Below are 24,199 nucleotides of genomic sequence, written 5' to 3'. Positions count from 1 at the left end.
TACCTCTGGTTTCTGCTGAAACAGTTTGAATTTTATTTTTCACCAGAAATTCTTAAATACAGAAAAAAAAAAGCCATATTGGAAAGGCTGTAATCAGTGACCTAGATTACCTTGGAAATAGCCTCCCAAAATGATAATACCCCAACACTGTTTTTTTTAAAAAAAAAACAAAACAAAACACCAACCACAAATCAAAACAAACAAACAAACAAAACCAAACCACCAAAACAAAATAGAAAAGTTATTAGAGAAGCTCTGGACATGTGTTGTTAAACAATTCTTGGAAACAACCTGAGTGACCTAGTAGAGCTATCATTTTCACTTCACTGATTCCATAACTAATAACAGTATAAAATCAGTAGCAAGAAATTTGGGCACAGGCTCATTGCTCCTACTCCTCAGGGATTAACAATTGTCACAAAGATGAAAAGCAGCTGGTCATCACATTTGCACTTTCAACCACCTGACCAGTGGTTGTTGCTTCTCCTCACCACTTTCATTGTGGTCTAAACAGAAGGGGAATTGGATTAGGGGAGGTGAAATTGTGAGCATAAAAATCTTGTCTTTGAATGTAACAAAAAGCACACCAGGAAGCTGAGATCTCCAGAGGCAGCACTCAGCTTCAGAGCCACTCCTCATGCCTGCCTTTTCTCTTCCAGCTGACTGTAGGTGGATTTTCCATCCAGGTAGACGTTAACCAAGCTCATGAGTTGGTTAACAAAGCAAGGGAGGTCAGGAAGCAGCTGAAGGAGCTTCAGAATTTGGCAATCCTCTACAACAACAGGGAAAGAATCTTTGGGATAAAAGTTACTGATGTAAGTGTCAGGTCCTGTACCTACAGGACCTTAATCTTTGTTGGGCCTTCTAGATGGTAGGTAGAGCAAATAATGAGACACAGTTCCTCAGGAAGGAATCCTTCATGCTCTTTTGATTTATCTGATTAACTGCTCCGCGGTCTTGTAGAGTGACCACACTGCTCCATCAGTCCACTGTGCTGCAGAAGAGCTGATCCCAGGTGAATGTGGAAGGCTTTTCATGGGCCTGATATTGCCACTTCTGTGAGAAACTTTGGGTGCCCACACTCAGATCTGAGTGATGTTAATGAGGAGAAATTGGGTGGGAAAGGTCTTGAAGCAGCAATTAAGATGCATCAATTTCTGTAAGGCTGTTACTGTAGTTATATAGAAGTGAATGAGAGTGGTTGCATAGCAGTGTGCAGGCAGCTGGCTGGGCTCGGAGCGTAGCATGTTCTCCTAAGGCAACAGTTTATGTGGTTGCAAACACTCATTTTGCCTGTAGCTGTTCAGCTGCCAATGAATCATTGTCATCCACGTCCAGCCTAGTCTGGCTGCAGAGTAGAAGTGGAGTTCACGTGATCCTTTCCTACCTCTCAGTCTATGGTTACATCTCCTTCACTGTAAGGAGCCAAGTTTCATTATGATGTGCAGTGTGTGCTTTCAGTCATTGTGTGTGGACTGCCCTCATTCTGCAGCCGAGCATTTGTAGAGGCAAGTGGAGAGGGTGCTTTCCATGCCAGACACATGGTGCAGGCACAGCTCCACTGGATACATTTTGGCCTGAATGTGTAAAGCCCAGCTCTGCTCATTGCTCTCCCTTGGAATCTATATTGTGGTCCCAGGAGAAGGTAGTCTGATACGTCCTCGTGAAGTACACATTTTCTCATTGCTTGCTTGAGATTCCAAAAAGTATTGTGCCTTTTTTGGCCTTTTGACATGCAAGCTGTCATCCAGAGGAGAATACACTTGTTGCTTATGCTTGCTTTTTCTCTCTTTCCAAAGTACAGTAAGCTATCCAGGATGGTTAAGGACTTCCAGCCATACTATGATCTCTGGACTACAGTGTCAGACTGGATGCAGTGGTATGAGAGCTGGATGAATGATCCTCTCATGGAAATTGAGGCTGAGCAGCTAGAAAAGAATGTCAGTGACTCTTTTAAGACAATGCAGAGATGCATGAAGCAGTTCAAGGATTCACCAGGTAGATAAGCAGTCTGGGGAAAGGAAGTTGGTGCATATCAGCATTTTGATGTGAGGAATGTCACAGAGTGTTCTGAACAGGAATTGTCAAGATGTCACATGGATGTGTTGTGTGTATTAGAGCCAGCTGAGAAAATGCTAGCAAAGTTATTTTCCATTTTTTTTCTGGAACTATGATGATTCACATCTAGATGCTAGTTTGCTGCTTGAAGTACCAGTTTGGCATGGAAACAACCAGGCTGCAAATCCCTTTTATACCTAATTCCCAAGACAGTACTGAAATAAAAGCCACCCTCTTATGTTGCAGTTAGTATTTACTCATTTATATAAAGTAAAATAATCCAGACTAGTCATAGAGAATTACTATATAGCCCAGTGGCTAGACATGTGGGTTTAAGCCCTTATGCAAGTCAGGCAGCAAAGGAACTTGAATCTGGGTCTCCCAGGTGCTGTTTTCTTGGCCAATCTTTTCTCTATTGGCCAATGAATTTAATGGAAAGCCAGAAGAGATCTTGATTTTGTTATGAATAAAATGAAATTGCAAAATCTGGAAATGATCTGTGGAATGTAATAACTGTTTTCCTGCCTGCCTGAATGTATATGAAGTTTAGATGATCACATCCAGCCCTTGCAATTCACGTGAAGGTCTTTTAATCGTGGCTCCTAGTAAAGCTGAAATTGAGACTTCAGTTGTAGCTTAACTTCCCATTCCATGATTCTCAGAGAAGCGTTGGTCATTCTTTAAAGCTAATTCTAAAATCTCCTGCCAGATGGCTTAGATTGAAATATATTTTGCAGTGGGAGATTTTTGATTCATCCTTTTTAACTTGAACTTGCTTTTAAACAATGCCATGAATCAGCCCCAATGGAGGAGGTGATGAGTGGATGCGTGAGTAACTATGAATCATTATGGTAAACAGAAATACTAAGAATACCTGCTCATATTCATTGCAATATTCCCTGGCACCTGGTAAAATATATGCTTCGTCCTTGAGTCTGCCTTGTCTTTGCATACCACCCAGCAGGGAGTGTGAGGTGGTCACATCCTTGCTGTGAGTGTGCAGTGCAACCACGCAGAAAGCAACAAAAGGAGACACATGCTGTAGCCAGATTTTGGAAAGGAAGCAAGTCCCATGTTCTTTGCCTGTCCATTGATTTACTCGCAATAGTACAAGCTGAAAAAGGGCAGGATGTGAACAGTGTGGAGATGTGGGTTTCCAGGATGCCTCCAGAGAGCAAAGCCCTTTCCTTGACTTTGTCCTTCCTATGAGGCAGAAGTACCTTTGCCTCTAGTGTGGCCATAGGCTGGCGGGGCCTCTCCTGCATGCTTTCCATTTCCATATCTGACTGTCATCCTAGCCTACTTCTAGCTCCTATGTATAGTGTCCATCTTCTATTTAGGATGGCCTGAGCTGGGGTGTGAGATAACTCGTGGCCCAATCTTGTTAAGGAAGTGAAGATCTTGGAACGATGACTGGAGCTTCTAAAATATCTATTTGCAGAGGGGCTTCATCATGCGTGGGCCCATATTAAGGAATTAAATTTGTTTGCATCTCATCTTCTGGTGAGCTCTAGGCTAAGGTACACTTTTGCTTAGCATGGACTTGCCTATAACAGACTTTTGGCTAATAGGCAGGTCTGCTTCTGGGAGTGGGCTTGAATCGTAGCTTAGTAGCCATGTAGAGAGCGCCTTTGTGTCCTCATTACTTCAGCCTGCATTTTCCAGTGCTCTCTCCTGCTGCTTACCTACCCCACACATGTGTCTACAAGCACATCAGGCTTTAGACAATTTCTAGGAAGTTTCTTAAGGCAACTTCCTCACACTGTTGTTGCTGATGTTCTTATGTTTTTCTCCCTGAAAGCCTGCCAGGGTGTGGCAATGGAGTTTCGAGACAAGATTGAAGAATTCAGACTATACGTCCCCTTAATTCAAGGGCTGCGCAATCCTGGTATGAGAAACCGGCACTGGGAGATGCTGTCAGAAGATATGAACATTGATATCAAGCTAGAACCCAATCTGACAGTTGGTCGCTGCTTGGACATGAACCTGCTGGACCATATCGAGAGCATTACCAAAGTAGCCGAGATAGCTGGCAAGGAATACGCCATTGAGAATGTGAGGAGAGAGGGGCTTGCTGTGTCTTTGGTTGCTTCTCAAATACATTTCTGTTGAGCAGGTAGTCATTGCCTTAGGTGATGTTCCTGTTGTCCCAGAGCATTAGACACGTTCTGCAGCAGAAGTAAAAAGGCTGCTGCCCTTAGAAAGGAGAGCAATGGCCACACAACTGAGTTCACATGCTAGAAGTCGTCATTTCGCTTTGCATAGAATGTCAGTCATAGCATAACAGCGCTGCCTGATCCACTGGTTGGGTCTCACACCTCACCGTGGGATTAGTGACTGTTTAAGTTAAAATAAATTGATTGTCTGCATTCTGCCATTCAAACGTTATGTCAGGGAGATTAGCTGTGACTGAAAACAGAGGTGGCAAATCCTTTAACACACTAAAAGTGCGGGCAACACTTGCTGGCTCTGGAGATTCATAGGTTAGATAGTCTTTCAGCTTCAGTTCACCAGTTTGGATGTGACCTAAGATGGTCTTGATTTAAAGTCATTACCTTCTGGCAGCTTTTGTTCTCTGAAATCTCAGGCAACTTCCCAATGGATAGCTACCTCTTTCACAAAGCCATCATTAACCATAATCATTAATAGGGTGGCAGCCTCTGTGCATCTACTAGCATAAATGGGCCTTGAGATGAAATGGCCCTTTTTTCCCCTCAAGGTGTTCCTTTCAGAACAGCATTGAAGTGTTGAGTCCATGAGCAGTGCAGAGGAAACGTGCTGTTGCTGAGTGTCTCATGCATTAAATACACAGCTGCAGTTTCCAGTGGAATCCCAAGAGCAAAAATCTGTCACTTGCTAGAGAGGGGCATTAAGGGAGTTGTGGAAGCTGGGATAACAATTGCACAGGTTGTATCTGAAAATTAAATTGCTTTTCCCTTTGTTCCAGGCACTCAACAAGATGGAGAGTGAATGGAACTCTGTTTTATTTACTGTGATGCTTTACAAAGACACAGATACCTTTATTCTGAAAAACACCGATGAAGCTTCTCAGCTCCTAGATGATCACATTGTCATGATTCAGAGTATGTCCTTCTCACCATTCAAGAAACCTTTTGAGGAAAGGATGAACACATGGGAAAATAAGCTGAAGATGACACAGGTATTGGTTTCCTACCCACACACATGTGGTGAAGGCAGGCAGCTGGGCTGTGCTGCTGTGCTTGAACATGGACACTGTGCAGTTGCTGCTAGGGAACTGGGAGGACAGCTATCAAGAGAATATCAGTCTTTAGGGAGGAAGAGGACCTGTCAAAGCCCTCTGACTCTAGCAAAAGAGGGGATAAACTCAGAGCCTTATTCTGCAAACAGCAGTGATGAAATTCCAGCTCTTTTGCTGCCTATTGCACCACTTTTTGGCGGGGCTGGGACTCTCCCATTGCTGTGAATAGTCCTACTGGCATCTCTAATCATATTATACTAAGTGGACCTTACAGATCCTTGCAGGCCCTGTGAAATCCATGCTAATCATTCACATCTCAGTTTAGGAAAACACGTGGAAGACTGCTGTTTAGAGCAGGCTCTGGCAGACTGTGCCAGCACTTCTTCATCAGACCAGAGCCTGAATGCTCAGCACCCAACAGGACTCAGCCAGCAGAACAGCATTTTGCTGCAGGAGAAAAATTCCAACACAAGTATCTGGCTGGAGAACTCTGTGTAAATGCTGGTGTTTGATGCACGGCAGCATTGTTATCTGTTATTCATAACTACCTTATTCTGTTTGTTGGTGCTTACCGTCTGGGTGTGCTTGGCCCATGGGCTGTCAGAGTGCTAGCCTCGTCTCATGAGGATACAGAAATGCTACTCTAAGCCCTAAGGCAGTAGGTGACATGGGGATATTCAGTTATTTGCTGTGTGGTTTTGGCTGTGATGTTGTCCATGTTTTCACCCTACCTTTCCTACCCCTTCTTTTGATTGCATTCATTCCTGTTGCGAAAGGCCCATGAATCCACTTCTGGGAAGTGGCTTACAGGGTTAGCTGACAGAGTATGGCAAACATTGTTGTCTGTATTACTGGAAAACCCCACCTCTTGCTAGGTCAAGTGGCTGTCTGTGCTGAGGGAACGGTAGATAGCGCCGTGTGACTAAGGCAGTCTGAAAGGGAGCCAAACACTTGAGCTGCTTTGCAGTGTTGGGCAGGTTCCCCACACCTTCCAATCTCCCATGCCTGAAAATGGAGGAGGAGGATGTTCTTCCAACTGAATTCTTTTGCTCCTTTGAATGCCTGACAAACAGGGTTTCCTGTCTGATATCTAACATAAATGTTTAGCTTTTCATTCGTTCTCTTAATTCCGAGTGTTGTTCAAAAATCTTTTCAGGGATTATTCTGTAGGCAAGGCTGGGGCTGAGGTACGTTAGGCAGGAGAGAGGATGTGACAGAATTGCAGAGTCCGGCATATTTTATTTGTCATTCTTCTTCCCCAAAAAAGCTCTTTTCACAAAATAAAATCCCCGTCTTACTGCGTGCTCATATTGTGCTATCTTCTGTAAAATACAGAAACACTAGCCACAGAAATTTGACCTAGCACCACGAAGTCCCTTTGTGCTTTAGTATTGGCTCACACGTATTTCTAAACTACCCCCATTAAACTAGTGGGTGTTGATTCTGATGTCTGCTGACAACAGTTAGCAAAGGTGATTGCTAGGAAATTGTTAATTATTTGGGAAGGAAATTCCAGCTCCTGACGCTGCAGGTAGATTTTAGAATTGTGGAAGGTCTAAGTGCAGCATCACCTCCTTTTCCCTTTTTTTTTTCTTTTTCTTTTAAACCCATTCTGGTGCACAGTTAGAATGGTTTTGTCAAACAGGTTCGTAGCATGGTGTCATGATATCCTCTTCTTGCTTCCCACTAGGATGTCCTAGAGGAATGGCTGAACTGCCAGCGCTCTTGGCTCTACTTGGAGCCTATCTTTAGGTCAGAGGACATCAAAAGACAGCTCCCATTGGAAAGCCAGCGCTACCAGGCCATGGATAGGGACTGGAGGAACATCATGAAGAATGCTAACGAAAAACCTGAGGTGTGTGCCTTGATGAAAGCCAGTGCAGGTATCCCAAACTCCTTAGAGCTGTGCTCACACAAGGACTGCCTTTGAGTCATTGTTTTTGTGATGGTGTGGGCATGAGCAGCACTGTATAAACCATGCAACCTTGCCCAGGGTGGTGTGCTAGGTTTCTTCTCTTGGAACTTGGCCTTTCGTTCTGGTGTCCAAATGGACAAAGTCATTCCCTGTCATGCCTTGCACCAAGCTGTCCACCCCACCAGATACCTTCTCCTCAGCACACAGACTCCCTACCTCCTGTGACTCTTATAACCAGCCCTGCTTATAATCCTAATCCATAAGATAACTCCTTTGATTCCTCCTCAAGACTGACTCCTTAAATTGTTTAGAGCTATTGTTTTCGCCTGTTTCTGTGTCCTGGTAGCAGTGCTCTGCGCTCTTCTGTTCTCCAGTCTCCACTTCCCAGGACTCCATCACCACTTGTATTCCATATTACAAATGTTGGTATTTAGGGGAACCCAGAAATGTGCTTGTCACATCCGTAAGCGCTGTTTCCCCTCCTTGCCCACAAAGCTCACACCTCTCCAGATCCCTGTGAAAGTACTCCTGTGAATGAGTCATTTAAATCCTATTAGTAACATCACTGGGCAACCCAATTATCTCCACTGCCTTATCTTCACATGCTCAGAATACTGATGCTTCCTCTATTCTCCATTCTATATAGGTGATTTCTTTGTGCCCTGATCCTGTGCTACTAGAGAACCTGCGAAAATGTAACAAACTACTTGAACTTGTGCAGAAAGGGCTGAGTGAATATCTGGAGATGAAGAGAGGCGCTTTTCCTAGGTAACGCCAAATTTCAGTGGGCTGGATCACACTCCCTTGTTCAGAAAATATGAGAGGAGAGGCTCACTCCGGTTCACTCTGCCAAGAAAGAGCAAAACAATCCAAGCTTAGGATATTGTTATGAGACTGCAAACATAAGCAAGGCTGCGCCTTTCAATGCTGCCATCTGATGGGCAGAAAACAGGCAGACACAAATGTTGTGAGTTAAGGGCATTCTGGCAGCATCGTTGCATATCTCTGCCTCATGCTTTGTTTAGAAAGGATGGGGTAAAATGAAAACCTCCATGTAACTCCACCCCTTATTCCTGAAGGAATACATTTAAACCCACTTTGCATGGGAATAACTGACTTTTGCAGGTGGAGGAGTCTGTCTCTATGGAAAGGTAGATGGCTGGATCGTGGCTGCTGCTCTCCTACACAAATACAAAGAGATCAGTGAGCAGTCAGAAACAGCGTCCCTAGCAATAGGCTTGTTCCTCATCTTGCCGGGACTTAGCCCCTGATGCTACAGTAAAGAGGGCCTCCCCTCATGCCTCGCTCTGTGTTTCTAGGTTCTACTTCCTTTCAGACGATGAGCTGCTGGAAATACTGTCTCAGACAAAAGACCCCACTGCTGTACAACCTCACCTCCGCAAATGCTTTGAGAACATTGCACAGGTAGGCAAAGCAAGCACCCTAGTGGCTTGGCCCACCTTTGGGAAGCTGCTGTCATGCGGACTTGGAGGCATTCTGAGATCTGGAGGACCGTTCACATTCTGCTGCGTGGAAATGTGTCTCCTGGGAACCTGTAACTGTACGTAGGCATTACAAGGTGCTGCCTGCCCTGGAGTGGGATTCAAGCAACCTCACTTTAGACATTTCAAAGCCAGGCGTCTGCCTATGAACTGGGCACCCTCAATTGCCTTTTAGACAATGAGGGGAAAATAGGCACCTGCAAAGGGCAACTTACAGAAATTCACTTAGATACCCATCTTAGGAAGAGAGGACACTCCCTCTGGAGATGTCTGTCCATCCCACTGTAGAGGCCAAGAGAAATAGCTCAGACTTAGCTGTCTACTCCCAGGCACCTTGTTAGGATGGAATCCCACTCTTGCTGACAGCCTCAGGAGGGACAAGGACTGAACAAGCCTGAATTGAATTAAGTTTCTGCCTTCATCCCTACTTAGGAGCTGGGGTTAACACGGCTATTTTTCCTCTTTATTATTCCTAGTAGGCTTCAGACTCCATGGCTAGTCACAGCTCACACCACCACAATACTCAGGCACTAAAACCAATCTCCTAGTCATTAGCTTGGGAAAATAGAAAGGAAATTGAAATGGAAACCTAGTGCAAAGCCATTGGAATAAATAAGGGTACTTTCAGCGATATGCTGGGGCACTGGAGAAGCTGTTAAAATTTTACTCTTAAAACCGGGCACTGTGACCTCAAGGGAAATTATTTGAATCTACAGAATTGAACAGGAATCAAGGGTTTGAATCCTAGACAGGCAATGAGAAATGTTCATCCTCCCTATAACTTGATTTGCTTCACTCAAGTTAAACCAACGATGTGAATCTCTTGTTTTCATACAATCATCCTCCATTTTTTGGAGAAGTCATTTTGCACACTTTATTATCACTATTGACAACCAAGTTTGGCACCAGATTTATAATGAGCATACACCACTACAGCCTGGCTGTCCCCCAGTGGCAGGAAAGCAAGGATAGAAAGGAAATCCTCCATTCACATCTCCTGTTGCACTTCTTCCATTAGCTACTATTCCAGGAGGACCTACAGATCACACACATGTACTCTGCTGAAGGAGAAGAGGTGAAGCTGTTTTTTCCCATCTATCCCACTGACAATGTGGAGGATTGGCTGCTGGAAGTTGAGAAATCCATGAAGGCCAGTGTACGGGACAACATAGAAAGATCAATTGGTGTTTATCCAGAGGTAAGAGTTTTATCACAGACTGGCAGGTCTCTGGTGTCTTGGTTCCAGGCTTGCCATAGAGGTCACCAGTGATGGGACTGATAAATTTGTGATATTCTACTAGTGTTAAAATACAGTCTTTAATCCAACTGTGTGTGGGTCAAGTGCAGAATGCGCAGTTGAGCAAGCAGCTAACGGTCCAGAAGAATGCAAACCCCGCACTCTCACTTAACAGCCACAGAACACTTCCCAGTATCATAGAACAACCCTGTATGAATCTATTCCTATCCCTCTCTCCAGGCAACTTCCTCTTTATAAGGATCTACCCTCTTTTGTCTTCTTCAACTCTCATGTCTCACAGTATGCTAGGCGCTGGTAAAGGCAACCAAGGCACTGTGAACTATTGGTTTCAGTCAATGCATCAGGGAATGCATCTTGGCTCTGGTTTCTGTGTAAAAGCTATGCTGGTAGAAAATCCAAATTTTTTTTTTTTTGGGTCTAGGGAGGGAGAAAGGCTGAAAAAAGAAAAGGCCTCAGATATTTCTGTTTTCTACTCAGTCTGAAAATTTGAAGCTAGGAAAGTTAGAACAGGCTAGAGGAGGGAAAACATTCTTTTGGGTCTCTCAGATTCACCTCAGAACAGGGAGATGTAGGAAAAAAAAAATCACTGTCTTACCACCTTTTTTTTTTTTTTTTTCTTTTTTAAGACTCCACGTACTACATGGGTCTTGCAATGGCCTGGACAAGTGGTTATTGCTGGCTGTCAGATTTTCTGGACAAAGGAAGTGTCTGAAGCTCTGGAAGCTGGAGATTTGTCCAGCAGGCTTTTCCCACAGCTGAGTACTCAGGTACGAAAATGAATGTAAGCGTGAGATTTTGCCAGATGGAGACTTTTCAATCATCAGACCTTAGATAACTTATAAATACAGCCAAGACAATACTGTAGGAGAAACAGACAGGTAAAAAAACAGGTTCTTATCATCTCAGTCATTAGGATATTTGTCATCATAAACCTCAAATAATGTACAGGACTGATAATATGATCATTCTTTCTGTCTTTTCTGAAGACAGAAAGAAGGTGAAAGATAACTTCTCCAGGGTCACCCAAGAAGTCAAAGGTGGGGGAGAACTGAAGTGATGGACAGTAGAAATCAAAGTGAAATGCATCCTTCATATCTGTTCCATGCATCTAATCACACCTAATACCTGGGAGATATGGTGTCCTCAGCTCTGGGCCTCATGGTGGCTCTAACTCTTTCTTTTCACCTGAACATGGTAATGGTGTAGGCAAAAGTCAGCTCTGAGCCAGCCCCGAGCAGTATTTGCTTTCTGAGCAGTCATTTGTATCTCTGACAAGAGAAGAGGCAGAAGTTGCCTGGACGCAGCATATGATCTGGACTTAGCATGCTATAAGTTTGATTGCATTGTGTTAGTACAGCCCGAGTCTTTGGGATATGGATTGCTTCAGAGTACTTTCTTTTCCTTACCCAGCTGGGCAATTTGGTTGCCCTGGTCCGTGGAAAATTGTCTAAGATGCAGCGAGCAGTGTTGTCAGCTCTTATTGTGATTGAGGTCCACGCCAAGGATGTTGCAGCAAAGCTGATCGAGGAGAATGTGACAAGCATGAATGATTTCGAGTGGATCTCCCAGCTCAGGTAGAGACCACAACTGTTGAACCTCACCTGGCCTCCCTGGCCAGTCTTCATTCTCCTTACCCATCAGCTGTGTCCATAACAAATGGAAACAAGAGTTTGCATAGTCTGTAAGCAGTATTCCTGAGTCGCCTCTAACTCTGTGAGGAGTAGGATTGAAGTCTGCTAAGGATGCCAGTTCTAAGGCACCTGAGACAGACCTAGTTTTGATGGCATCCTCTTTGGCAATACAGACTAAGCCATAGCATGGTGTTTCACAGCCTCGCTGTGAAAGGGCATGTCTCCTGCCCAAGGAGGAGTGCGATGCTTGATACAACACCTAATTTCAGGTCCTGTGAGAACTCCTGTCCACCTTGTTGTGTTACCTTATCCTTTCTTCTCTCGAGAGAGAAATACCATGACATGCAGGTCTCCAAACCTGCAGGCTGTAGTCTTATGAGCTGTGTTTATCTTTCTGATGTCGTGTTCACTCATCATTAGATACTACTGGACGAGAGAGGACCTGTACATCAGAGCTGTCAATGCTGAATTCATCTATGGCTATGAATATTTGGGGAACAGTGGCCGTCTGGTTATCACGCCCCTCACTGACAGGTAAGGACATTCTTTTCTGGGTAATAAGTGTATTTTTTAATATTTTGTTCTGGATGAACAAGCCTCATTGGGGATTAAATCAAGGGTCTGACCATGCTGGTCTTACTGTTTAATGTATGTAAATAGAAACCATTTGTACAGTAAAGGACTACCTGAGTCGAGGGCATAGGAACACTCTGGTATTGGTTCTACTGTATTCCTAGTGATCGGTGCTCAGACTGATTGTTTTCACTCTCCTGATTCTTAATGTAGTACTCTGACTCATATAAAATGCCCACCTGATAGCTAAGGAGCTCTTCTACAAACCAGCAGATAGGGGCATCTAATACTGTAGAATATACAGCAGCTATAATAGTTATACCCTTTTGTAACCGTCCTTTTTCTGGAGGGTGAATTTGTAGCCAGTGGCAGAAGGATTTATCCATGCAGGCTCCCATGAATACTAATCAAGGCCACATAGCTAACTCCTTTGCAGAGTGCTGCATATCTAAGCAGTTCCACAGAATAATAAAGGATGGATTCCTACTTGTCTCCAGCTGGATGGATCGTATGTCTCCCTTACTGAAATCAGTAGTAGAAGTGCTTTTCATCATCTGGTCTCTTCTTTGTTGTAGGTGTTATCTGACGCTTACAGGAGCTCTGCACCTGAAATTTGGAGGAGCACCTGCAGGACCAGCAGGAACAGGCAAAACAGAAACAACAAAAGACCTGGGGAAAGCACTAGCAATCCAAACTGTAGTGTTCAACTGCTCTGACCAGCTTGACTTTATGGCAATGGGAAAGTTTTTCAAGGGACTAGCCAGGTACAATGAAATGCTGTGTGTCATTATAAAGGAGTGGGTAGAATACAGGGATGCTGGCCGCTGGGAATTGGTGGGTATTTTTCATAGCAGCCCAGAAGAACAAGCAAAGCCCTAGTAAGGGGGTTACTGTGTTCCAGAATGAGCAAAGTTACAAAATTCCTGCCAGAAGGGAGGGACAGTTGAGCCAATTAAAAAAAATGGATAAAACGAGATCCTGTTCATTTAAGGCAAAATTAAAATGCTTTGCACCAACTCACTATTAGAAACTCTGGCCTTTGTTTTAATGTCATACATGCTGGACTGAGATTCAGCCCACAAGCTGCTTAATCTTAAGAAGTAGAGAATCTGCTGAGTGTATTCAAAATTGAGCAGCCAAGAGAGACTGCTCTAAGCCCTGAGGAATCCTCTCAGAGAAGCTTCTCTCTTCTCTACATTTCAAACAGAGCTGGTCCAATTAGTCTGTTGCACGCTGGTGAATCTGAATTAGTTACTCCAACAAAAGCTGATACTCTTTTCTCAGATGTTTTCTTTGTAAGTAATTTCACTTCTTTCTTAAACCATGCCTTGTGGGAAGATCACCTTCCTCATATACATGCTTCCAGCTTTATACATAGTCTTCCAAGCTCTGAAAAATTGACTTAAGAGATGTTTAAATTGTATCTGCTACACTTATAGCTCAGGTAAAAAACAGGAATTCAACGTGACACCTCTTTCAAACCCAAATCTGTAACATGCAGAATTTGTCTCAGGCTGTAGGGTCAGACATCGCCACGATCTTGCGGGGACCATGCACCTTCTCACTCATCACATGGCCTGGGATGCCTAGTCAGGGTGAGGGGCTACAGCCCCTTCCACTGTACCGGTACACTGTGGCTGTGTTACTACCTGCTGTGGGATGTTAAGGGCCTTTTAAGTTCACTACTTGTCTCTGTGCTGCCTCCCCAGTACTTGGATTTATAATTTCTAGATCTAGCTGAACTTGTGACTGCAAGTTTGCTCCTGTGTGATGTTCCTGACTCTCCTCATTTTTCCTTCCTTGCCCAGCTCTGGCGCATGGGCTTGCTTTGATGAGTTCAACCGCATTGATATCGAGGTGCTGTCTGTGGTGGCCCAGCAGATCACAACCATTCAGAAAGCACAGCAGCAGAGGGTACGTGATGAACATGTGGATGCAAAAGCAGACAAAAAAATCTCCACTTGAGCTAGTCTAGGCAAGTCCTTGTCTTTGCATGCATCTTCATGGAGGACCAGCTTCACTGCTCAGGGGCAACTCAGACAGATATACTTGAGCTTGGAGAGGCATGAGTAATACCCTAGCTGTGGCGCATCATATCAGGCCGTTACATAGTCAGCATCCAGGGTGGGTTTTGTAACTTCACCCTAGTCTGTGCTGCCACAGTTGCCTGCACTCTCACAGGCTGAAGTCTTTCTCAGCTTGAGCTGCAGTGCCAGCAGACTTTGGTGTGAAAGATGCTCCAATACAGATCCACTGAGCTGATACAAATTGGAGCTGTGATAAGGGCAGCCAGTGTTCTGCCATGATTTGCTCAGCACCATGTTTGTCTAAATGTGTTATCCAAGCTTTAGTGGATTCACAAAACCCAGTATGTGCAGAAAAATGCATACTCATGCACACACAGAGTTGCAACGTAAAGTGAATTGTTGGCTTTACAAGGAAACTCAGCTGTCAGCCAGTCTAGCAGCCAGCCTCTGCTTTGTTCTCTGGAGACTCAGAGGGGTTAAGACCTGAATCTCTTTGACTTTGGCTTGGAATTAGAAACTTGCTCTCTGTGAATTCTTCTGCGTTACTTTATCCCCCATCTGAAATTACTACCTACACAGCTTTAAAAAGGATTTAGGTTTCTCTTTGCCCTCTCTGCCACGAATTAATTCAGATCCAAACTCTACTGCGGAATAAATGGAAAGATGTTTGTTCACAGCTGGAGGGATAGAAATCTGTTCAAGAGCCAAAAAAAAAAAAATTGTGTCCTATCAGTAAATCTTCCATGAGCCCAGTTTCTTAAACAGGGAACAATATTGCTGGTAATACTGGATTCCTGCAGTGGGACCAGATTGAGTCACTACAGTTGTGGGCAGCTGTGTGTGTCCGTGCTTGATAATTTAACTACTGAAAGCCATTGTTTTCCTCTTGGAAGATTCTGCTATATTACTTAATTTTCAGGTCAGGCTCTGTTCTTTGAGGATGATCATATTTTTAATTTTCTAGGTGGATCGCTTCATGTTTGAAGGCACGGAGATCCCACTGGTCCCATCCTGTGCAGTCTTCATCACAATGAACCCAGGGTATGCTGGGCGTACTGAACTGCCCGATAACCTGAAGGTAAGGAGGGCAGACTGCATAGACAGAAAAAAGAGGGATGATACAGGTGCTGGATGCTACCCAGACCACCAGTGTGTCCATGACAAGGATTAGGATGTGATGCTTTTGGAAAGTTTCTAGGATCATTTTGAGATTTGAATCACATCTGTAAGCAAATGGCACTCCTCAGATTGCAGTCTGCAGAGATGCTACCCTGACAGGTGCCAGGCACACTCATGCTGTGTCCTCTGAACAGTCTGGGATAGATACTCAGCCTTTTCAGTTTGCTGGAAAAAGCAAGAAACAACAGTGTTTTGATCTTGTGTTGGAACTGAATGTTTCAGGCTCTCTTCCGTCCTGTGGCTATGATGGTCCCAGATTACTCTATGATTGCTGAGATCTCACTCTACTCCTTTGGGTTTAATGAAGCCAAAGTCCTTGCAAAGAAGATCACCACAACATTCAAACTATTGTCAGAGCAGCTCAGCACCCAGGTAGATGCCTTAATGTCCATGAATGTTTTTTTAAATGTGAGGCTTTCTCAGCCTAGGCACAAAGTACCTGGATGGTTCTCGTGGTGCCTTGTGATAACATATCACAAAAAGGTCACAATACCCATTCTTCATCTACCTCCCTCCTTTCTAATTCTCATTTCTCCTTCTGTGGCTAGACTTGCATTCACCTTCAGTCCTAGTTAGGATTACAAAGGCAGAACAGTTGAGCCAAGCAGCCCTGCCTACTTCTCCCTCCATCTAGGATCTTTCATCATCCAGTCTCCCTCACCCATAGTCTGCACAGCTGAGGACTAGTTAGTTGTTTGAAGGATCCTGAGAGCAGACTTGGATGAAGGAGCAGTTGTTCTGACGGCATAACTCTCTCATTTTTCCTTTCTTACCTGCTAACTGGGTGCATGCATAGGTTCACTCTTTTTTAGGTGATGCTCCTTATCTGATGACATTGTTTCCTCTGTGCCTTTTCCAGGACCACTATGACTTTGGAATGAGAGCTGTGAAGACTGTCATCTCAACAGCTGGCAACCTCAAAAGAGAGAATCCTACTATGAATGAGGTAAATGTGCTTATACTTCACACTGTCATAGACTTACGTGGCCTTTTCTGCAGCCACATAAGAGAGGCAGGATCTTTGAAGTTCTGAGTTCTTAAATCTTTGCAGGAGCTGATCTGCCTGCGGGCTATCCGGGATGCCAACGTACCCAAATTCCTGCAGGACGACCTGAAGCTCTTCAATGGTATTGTCTCAGATTTATTTCCCAAGATCAGAGAAGAGCCTGTTGATTATGGCATCCTGGAAGAAGCCATTCGCAAATCCTGCATCAAACAGAATCTGAAGGATGTTGATGGTGAGGGGAAGGGCTCTCCACAAGCTCCCTCTGGGCCTGGGCTTTTTAGTCCAGTGCTCTGCCCTAGGAAAGAGACAGCTGGTCCCAGACCCACTCCACATCATTTCCTCTGCAGGTTTTGTGACTAAGTGCATCCAGCTCTATGAAACCGCTGTGGTTCGTCATGGCCTTATGCTAGTGGGGCCAACAGGCTCTGGGAAGACAAAGGTATGGTTGAGACACTGCGCTGGCCCCAGCAAACCATCGCCTACCTAGTGATGCAGAGAATTAAGCTTCACAGAAGGCTCGTAATCCGGCATTTCCAGCTTCTCTTAGATAGAAGTCAGGGGAGCGAAATGCTGCCTTTCAGTATTGATTTATAGCCATGGGGAAGTATATTAGTAGCTCACTCTTTCGAGTTGGGAGATTAGACTGAAGTTTATTAGCTCTGCTGCAAATTTCTAAGGCTGAGACATACTTTGAAATCTTGAGATGCTTCAGGCTTCTTGCACGGGTCTAACTTCTTCCCCCTGCATCTGGAATACTTTATTTCTAAGTAAGGCGTCTCCTTACTATGATATTATTCTTCACTACGTCTCCTTTCTCACTGCCTTTTGAATGCAGTTGCTGTCAGAGCAAGTGGCTTTGTCATTATGGAGCCATGGCAGTTAACTCTCTTGCTCTCCTGCTTTTGCAGAGTTATGAAGTCCTGGCAGCTGCAATGACGTCACTGAAAGGTCAGCCTGCAGCCAGTGGTGGGAATTACGAAGCAGTCAGCTACTTTGTACTGAATCCCAAATCCATCACAATGGGCCAGCTTTATGGAGAGTTCAACTTGCTAACGCATGAGTGGTAAAGTACAAAACCTGCTTTCCTTCCTTCCAGATGGGAAACGTTTTTCTTCTGGTCTTGAGCGTCTTCTCTTCAAGACTGAAAACTATTTAGGGTAGTGGCATAAAACCAGAAGCAATCAAGTCCTTATACTCACCAAGCTACAATAGCCAGTCATGGCGATTTAAGCTGACATCTTTTATTGTGCACTTGGCCCGGCTGCCAGCACATGCCCAGACAGTTACTGCAGCTGAGCTGGCAGCATTAACTGCGTAACAAGGAATAATTCAATTGCTTTGGAGCACATGCCCCTGCTCTAAGATACAGCAGCTTAAAAACATTTGCTTTGCTTCTAAAGAAAAGTGACCTCTGTGCTGCGCACTTGAATCGTTTGGTATAAATACGCTGGTGTCCTTGAATGATGAGGGGTGACTTTCAGGCATAAAGGGGCATTTCATTCCTGTTACCAGGGCTCCTGCTTGCTTACATGGTTTGGAAGCGAGAACCAGTAGCCCGTTTGCCCTCTTGACAGCCAGGTCCTACTGCTTGTGTTTCGATATGTGACCTGAGGTTGACTTCACAGCTCACTTTATCCAGAAGCTAAGGTGTGAGAAGCAGTGTGAATCTCCCTTTGGCCCTGTCACCTACCACTTGCTTAGGGGCAAAGCTAAAGACTGTGTTCTGTAAAACCAAGGAAACTAAATAAATATGAAACTAACTGCCTCTAGAAAAAGTGCAAGCAAGTAAACATTACTGATGCTGAGATCCAGAGCTTCCCAACCTGGGCTCTGGTGCATCTTTACTGAACAACAAACAACAGATATTCCAGTTAAGCTCGACGGTTTGTTTATGATGTGACTCTACCCAAGGGCAGCACACAGGCACATCAACATGACAAAAAGAAAAATACAGCAGCCATGTAAAATGTATTTACAGACAAATCCATCTGTTTTAATCAGCTGAGCTTTAGAACAGACTGTTTTCCCTTGATCTCAGTAACAATATTCTGGAATTCACTAGCACTGTAAAAATAATAAATAATTATTTAATAATGGGAGTAGAGTCCAGGGCCTGAACAGAAATTCCACTCCAAGTTTCCATGTACAGATTAAGTTCTTGCTGTCAACAGCCAGCATTCCTTGTGTGTTTGCTCTCCTGTTCCCCAGCTCCGGCACCACCTGAGTTCACAGGCAGCTGAGGATGGGGAACTTCAGTTATAAAGGAGGTAGAGTCATGCTCTTTAGCCTGGATTCATCCTCCTAACCTATAGTTATCCAACTGAAGCACCTGAATTAGCAGAGTAGCTGTCCTGAGTCTCCCTTTACACTTGGCAGAGAAAAAGAGACACCTGCAGAGAGCAGATAACCCACCTATGACCTGAACTGGATGCTGGCAAGGCCTTTTGGCTTTTCACTGAGGACAGAGATGTTAAAGGGAAACTTGGCATTTTGTAGTTAGATGACGTGAAGTCCAGATCCTAATGCCCAAAGAAATTGTCTCATGTGCCACTCAGGCTGAGATGTATGTCTCAGTAAAAGAAAGAATGAGATGGCCCTTGATGCATCTCATCAACAAGTGAGGCACAGGTATCCTTGGGCACATGAACCAGGGTAAGATTCTGGCTCTGTTGCCTTATATGGTGGAAGCTTCGCCATTGATTTCAGCAAAACCAGAATGGGCCAAGCCCTGCCTTCGTCCCTCCTTTCAGGACAGATGGAATCCTTTCCTCACTCATCCGGCAGGGAGCTGCGGCCACCAACACCAGCAAGAAGTGGTACATGTTTGATGGGCCAGTTGATGCTTTGTGGATTGAGAACATGAACACAGTGCTGGATGACAATAAGAAGCTGTGTCTCAGCTCAGGGGAAATCATCAAGCTAACAGAGGTAACTTATCCCTCCTGCATTTGCTGCCTGTTGTCTGTTTTCCTTCCTCCCTCTTGGAACAGACTTGACTTTTACTTTCCCCTTGATATCTGTGATGGACTTGTATGGAAATTGATGTCTCAGTAGCGGCCCTTTGTTGGCCAGACTTCTTCTGTGCTGCACAAACACAACAAAAAGAGTGCTTCTGCAACAAAGGGAAAAATTTCAGCTTCACCAAATTATGCTGAAGGACATATCAGAAGCAATCAAGTCCTTATCCTCCTTTCTCTCCTTTTGCAATTTCCAGAGCATGACCATGATGTTTGAAGTCCAGGATCTGGCTGTTGCTTCCCCTGCCACAGTCTCCCGCTGTGGCATGGTTTACCTGGAACCCAACATCTTGGGGCTGGAGCCCTTCATTGAGTGCTGGCTGCAAAAAATCCCAGGCATCATGCAGCCCTTCTCACAGCAGCTAGCGTCTCTCTTCAGGAGATTCCTCAAGGTGAGCTACCATGACGTTCCAGCCCTTCCATGGCTTGGAGCTTGTCAGCTCAGATATCAACCAGCCCAGACTTGTCAAGGCCTGGATTAAAATGCCATTGTGGGAACGCTTCAGACTACCAGTATACAAACTGCTCTGTGAATTTCCTGGGTTTAATAGAGGTTATTCACTGATCCCTACAGATGTGACTTAGTCTTATTGGTCATTATAGTTTGTTTTCTTTCCTTTTAAAATTATCTTCTGGACAAAATCATCCTTGGTGCAGCTCCACTGCTTACAGTGGAGTTACTCCAGGGAAAAAGTTGTAAGAACAAGTCTTGTTATTTCTGCTATTCTCCTGAGCCACCATTTTAATAAATAACCCAGAGCTGCAAAGGAAAGGTCTGAAGGGAGCAAACCATTTAACAGCAGTGATGGCACAAGATGCATGTCGCTGTTGCACAGAACCAAAAGGCAGGCCCAGAGGTTTCTTGTGGCTAAGACTGAACCAAGCAGTTTGACTTACTTTTCTCCAGTCAAAACGGTGGTACTCGGGACACAGCGGGAAATGGCAGCATTCTCAGTGATACCCTCCTTGCTAAATGTAGCCTGCAGGGAGGCGAGGAGAAACCAGAACCCTAGAAGGTAAAAAAAAAGTCAAGTGTGTGGGATGGTGACCCTGAGCTGTTTCTGCCTTTCCTTACAGGAGGCCATTGGTTTTGTCCGGAAGTTTGTGAAGGAGATAATTGCCTCAACAGACAGTAACCTTACAAGGAGCCTCCTCATGCTCTTGGAATGTTTGTTTCAGCCTTTCATTCCCATTGAGGTAGGATTTTGCTGCTGTTGCTTGTGTGCGCCTGTAACTCTTAAGGGCACTAAGTCATGCAGAGCGTTAGTCACTGGAGAACAAGGTGTTGGTGCAGAAAGGTCACACTGTAGCTCATCTATGTGGCAGAAGGCAATACAACATCCTGCAAAGCACAGGTAAACCTGGAAGGATTATGCTTTGCCCACTGAAAGAGCAAAAGATAAACTCCACGCCTACCAGGCTGGAAGGAAGAGGTTCACTTTTATTTATACCAGAGGGAATTGGAGAATGAGTGGAAAGCAGAGATCAGAGCTAAGCAACGATGCACTTCAGATTGCAGGTCCTTTGAGAATTAGTATTGAAGAAGGCTGGACAATTTTCAAGTTAAAAACCAAAGACTAAATTCTTCTCCCAGCTCCTGTTGAGTGACATTAGTTCAGCAAGGAGAGTCTCTCAAGTATACTAGTGAAACAGCATGTTCTAATCCACAGAATACATTAACAAGGCCTGTGAAATCTGGCTAGAAAAAGCTACATAGAAGCTGAATAGGATTACGAGCACATTAAGAAGAGTCTGTTTTTTGTGTACCTTAACCGTGCCCAAGAATTTTACTTCTGCTCTTCTTTGGTTCTCAGGGAATTAGCATGATTCCCCAGGAGAAGGCAGCTCGTATTGGAGAGCTGATTGAACCCTGGTTTATATTTGCCTTGATCTGGAGTGTGGGTGCTACTGGAGATTCCAAAGGTCGCATGGCCTTCAGCTTGTGGCTGAGGGAGAAGATGGCAAAGGAAAAGGTGAGTAAAGGAAAAGCAGATCCTCTCTCATTATAGAGGAACTGGTAATGACAAATGGGGGTCAGAGCTTCTTGAATGCCTGGAGGCTTTGGATGGGCTTCCTCTTGGGATCTGGTATGCCATTCTGCCTCAAACTTCAAGGGACCCCTGGAGCTGGAAGATCTGGGAGAGAGACCTGACCCCCTTGGCCTGGGCAGCATCTCGTTAGTAAAATCTTCCTTGCAGTAGTGCAGATCCTTCTCTGAATTCAGCCGAGTGGCAGACAGGCTCACCCCAGCTTCCTTCCCACAGATCCAGTTACTTTTCCCAGAAGAAGGGCTGGTTTATGACTATAAACTGTACGATGCTGGGCTTAGCAGTGCTGAAGATGATCTGGAAGAAGAGGTCATTAGGGAGGTAAAATATTTCACTTTCAACTCCAAGCTGGGAAATCTGGGGGGAGGGACCAGGAAGCAACACAGTCCTGCCAGATTTGGTAGGATTTTCTTATCAAGGGCAAATAAGAAAGGCCTACAGGAACCGAGTGAGAATGTTTAAAGTGAAATGAAGCTTTTCATTAGAGGAAGAAGGCAGTTTTTTGCCCTCAGGGTTCTGAAGCAGATCTTTCGAATCTGAGCCAAGGACTGGTCAATTCAGACCTGAGTGCCTCTGCCAGTGCTCAGGAAAGAGAGGGCTCTCCAAGTGTGGCTGCTGCAGGACGACAGGGAGAAGCTCAGATGGAAAGGTCGGTCCGTGTTAGAAAGCAGTGCACAACAGCAGAAGAGCTGTGTGCAGCAGAGTCTGGAGGAGGCGCAAGGCAGACAAATATGCCATCTTTTTCCAGGAGACAGCAGAGCAGTAGGGCATGCAAGGCCCATCTGACTGACAGTCACCAGCCCCTGGGCTGAAAGAAAAACAAAAAAGAAAAAAAAGAAAAAAAAAAAGGGGGAGAAAAAAAAAGGAGGAAAAATGCTTCCCCTTCTTACAGAACAAAGTAAGGAGCCCTACATGAGCATCAGACGCTTAGCAGAAGCTGCCAGCATCATCTCTGTGGGAAGGCCACATGGGGTGGTCAGGAATGCACATTTTCTCAGTGTTCTGCAGCACATGCCTGACAAAACCTCTATCTCACTTGTATAGTAGCCTCTGGGAGGTTAACCTGTGACTTGATTGTAGCACAAGTCGTCCATGTCCTGTACAAGTACAAAACCTCCATATGCCTCTGAGCGCAACACAGGTGATGGCACCAAACATGAAGATAGGATCCCAGCTAAGCCCTCTTTGGCCTTGTGCCATGGGGGCACTTACTGGGTAGGTCAGCTTAGGATAGAATTCCCGTTCTTGCAAATATCACAAGTGCTCCATCATCCTTTGATCCTAGTTTTCAGAACGGAGGGCAAATATGTTGCTGCTGGGGCAATGATCTCTAACTCTTGGCCTACATCCCTCCCAAAGGGAATGAGTCAGGCACTCTCAGCATTGCCGTACAGGAAGGTATAGGTGGCAAGGCTAGACTGAGGGGCTGGAAACTTGAATTCCTCGTCAGAATCTGAGCTACTACACAAGGAGCTGTGATGGGGAAAACACAGCAGAAATACTGTTTTCCTATTCCCATAGGGGATAGATGCAACTGCCCCCTCTAAAACACACCCATACCTTTCAGGTGTGCTGGGAGAAGTGGCTGGACTCTACAGCAAAGTTCACCATGGTTCCTGATACCAACTTCTGTGACATTATTGTGCCCACGATGAACACAGTCCAAATGGCCCATCTGCTGGAGCTGTTGCTCACCAACCATAAGCCAGTACGTGCCCAGCCTTGTCTTTGATTTTTTTGATCCAAACTTGTTCTCTTCAACAGGGGCACCTTTTCCTCTCCCGGGGGGAACCTAACAGCTACCTGATACCTTTAGATTATTTCCCACTCTCATGGATTTGTATTTCTCTGCTCAAAAGCTGTGCCTAAGCAACAGGAGTTCTCCATTCAGTCCCCAGGCACTGTATCAGTGCCCAAAAGTAATATCAACTCTCAATTGTTCAATCAAAATGCAACGATTGCTAGATCCCCTCTGCACCATGATGATAGCCCATCACCATCCCTCTTTACCTGTTTCCTCTGATTCCATTTCATACTTCTTTGGTTAGATTACTTCCACGCGAAGACAGCTGTTACCTTAAACAGCTGTCCCTACTGCAGAAGCAAGCCTTCCATGCTCTCCCAGCCTTTGAATGCCTAAGTAAGCAGTAACCTGCATTTCCTCCAGCAAATGTCAGAGAGCTGGGAAACACAGACTGTCTGCCTATGGTTGTGCTGCATTGCTAATTGTACTTCTAGGTTCTCTGCATTGGTCCCACTGGCACAGGGAAGACTCTCACAATTACAGACAAGCTTTTGAAGAACTTGCCTCTCAGGTACATCACGCACTTCCTGATGTTTTCGGCACGCACCTCTGCCAACCAAACCCAGGATCTCATTGACAGCAAACTGGATAAGAGGCAAGCTTCCTTTCTGTGTTTGCAAAGGCAGTATCCCTGAGCTTAGCATTTCTATCAGCTTGGCCATTTAGTTTCATCCAAAGATCTGAAGGGGCCCCAAGCATATACAGCTGTGGGTAACAAATAGGGCAAACAGCAAATCTCAGCTGGGATGGTGAGAGCCAATAATAACTTGATACAATGGCAAGAAAGTGAGAAGGATTAGTGAGGGTCTGTAAAAGTTGCTCCAATTCTAGTTATTCCAGAAATGCTACGTTTCACAGCACAGGTGTTTGTAAACCCTGGTGTGGGATCTTTATAGAAACTGATGAGGGGAGAAAATGTGGCTGCTGACTCCCAGTCCAATTCCCCACAGTTAACAGCTTC

The 24,199-nt window shown here is 44.8% G+C and overlaps 1 protein-coding gene across 1 annotated transcript in view; it reads left to right on the top strand.

Moving 5' to 3' along the window:
- DNAH1 (dynein, axonemal, heavy chain 1) overlaps nucleotides 1–24,199 on the top strand; it is a gene marked incomplete at its 5' end in the record, with an annotated part of 71,367 nt that overhangs the window by 18,062 nt on the left and 29,106 nt on the right. The window contains 27 exons of the mRNA XM_009578465.1: nucleotides 660–815; nucleotides 1,800–1,998; nucleotides 3,860–4,113; nucleotides 5,006–5,218; nucleotides 6,969–7,133; nucleotides 7,840–7,961; nucleotides 8,513–8,618; nucleotides 9,714–9,893; nucleotides 10,580–10,720; nucleotides 11,364–11,527; nucleotides 12,005–12,118; nucleotides 12,733–12,921; nucleotides 13,966–14,071; nucleotides 15,149–15,262; nucleotides 15,586–15,735; nucleotides 16,223–16,309; nucleotides 16,415–16,601; nucleotides 16,717–16,808; nucleotides 17,278–17,432; nucleotides 19,120–19,297; nucleotides 19,584–19,778; nucleotides 20,464–20,583; nucleotides 21,201–21,359; nucleotides 21,651–21,743; nucleotides 21,876–21,890; nucleotides 23,002–23,142; nucleotides 23,673–23,833. Of these exons, the coding sequence (XP_009576760.1) occupies nucleotides 660–815; nucleotides 1,800–1,998; nucleotides 3,860–4,113; nucleotides 5,006–5,218; nucleotides 6,969–7,133; nucleotides 7,840–7,961; nucleotides 8,513–8,618; nucleotides 9,714–9,893; nucleotides 10,580–10,720; nucleotides 11,364–11,527; nucleotides 12,005–12,118; nucleotides 12,733–12,921; nucleotides 13,966–14,071; nucleotides 15,149–15,262; nucleotides 15,586–15,735; nucleotides 16,223–16,309; nucleotides 16,415–16,601; nucleotides 16,717–16,808; nucleotides 17,278–17,432; nucleotides 19,120–19,297; nucleotides 19,584–19,778; nucleotides 20,464–20,583; nucleotides 21,201–21,359; nucleotides 21,651–21,743; nucleotides 21,876–21,890; nucleotides 23,002–23,142; nucleotides 23,673–23,833 (3,956 nt within the window). The remainder of the gene's footprint in view (nucleotides 1–659; nucleotides 816–1,799; nucleotides 1,999–3,859; nucleotides 4,114–5,005; nucleotides 5,219–6,968; nucleotides 7,134–7,839; nucleotides 7,962–8,512; nucleotides 8,619–9,713; nucleotides 9,894–10,579; nucleotides 10,721–11,363; nucleotides 11,528–12,004; nucleotides 12,119–12,732; nucleotides 12,922–13,965; nucleotides 14,072–15,148; nucleotides 15,263–15,585; nucleotides 15,736–16,222; nucleotides 16,310–16,414; nucleotides 16,602–16,716; nucleotides 16,809–17,277; nucleotides 17,433–19,119; nucleotides 19,298–19,583; nucleotides 19,779–20,463; nucleotides 20,584–21,200; nucleotides 21,360–21,650; nucleotides 21,744–21,875; nucleotides 21,891–23,001; nucleotides 23,143–23,672; nucleotides 23,834–24,199) is intronic.

Source organism: Fulmarus glacialis, unplaced genomic scaffold, assembly GCF_000690835.1.
Source record: "Fulmarus glacialis isolate BGI_N327 unplaced genomic scaffold, ASM69083v1 scaffold30865, whole genome shotgun sequence".
NCBI lineage: Eukaryota > Metazoa > Chordata > Aves > Procellariiformes > Procellariidae > Fulmarus > Fulmarus glacialis.
The sequence above is the reverse complement of the archived record's forward strand: the minus strand, read 5'-3'. Positions and strand labels throughout refer to the sequence as shown.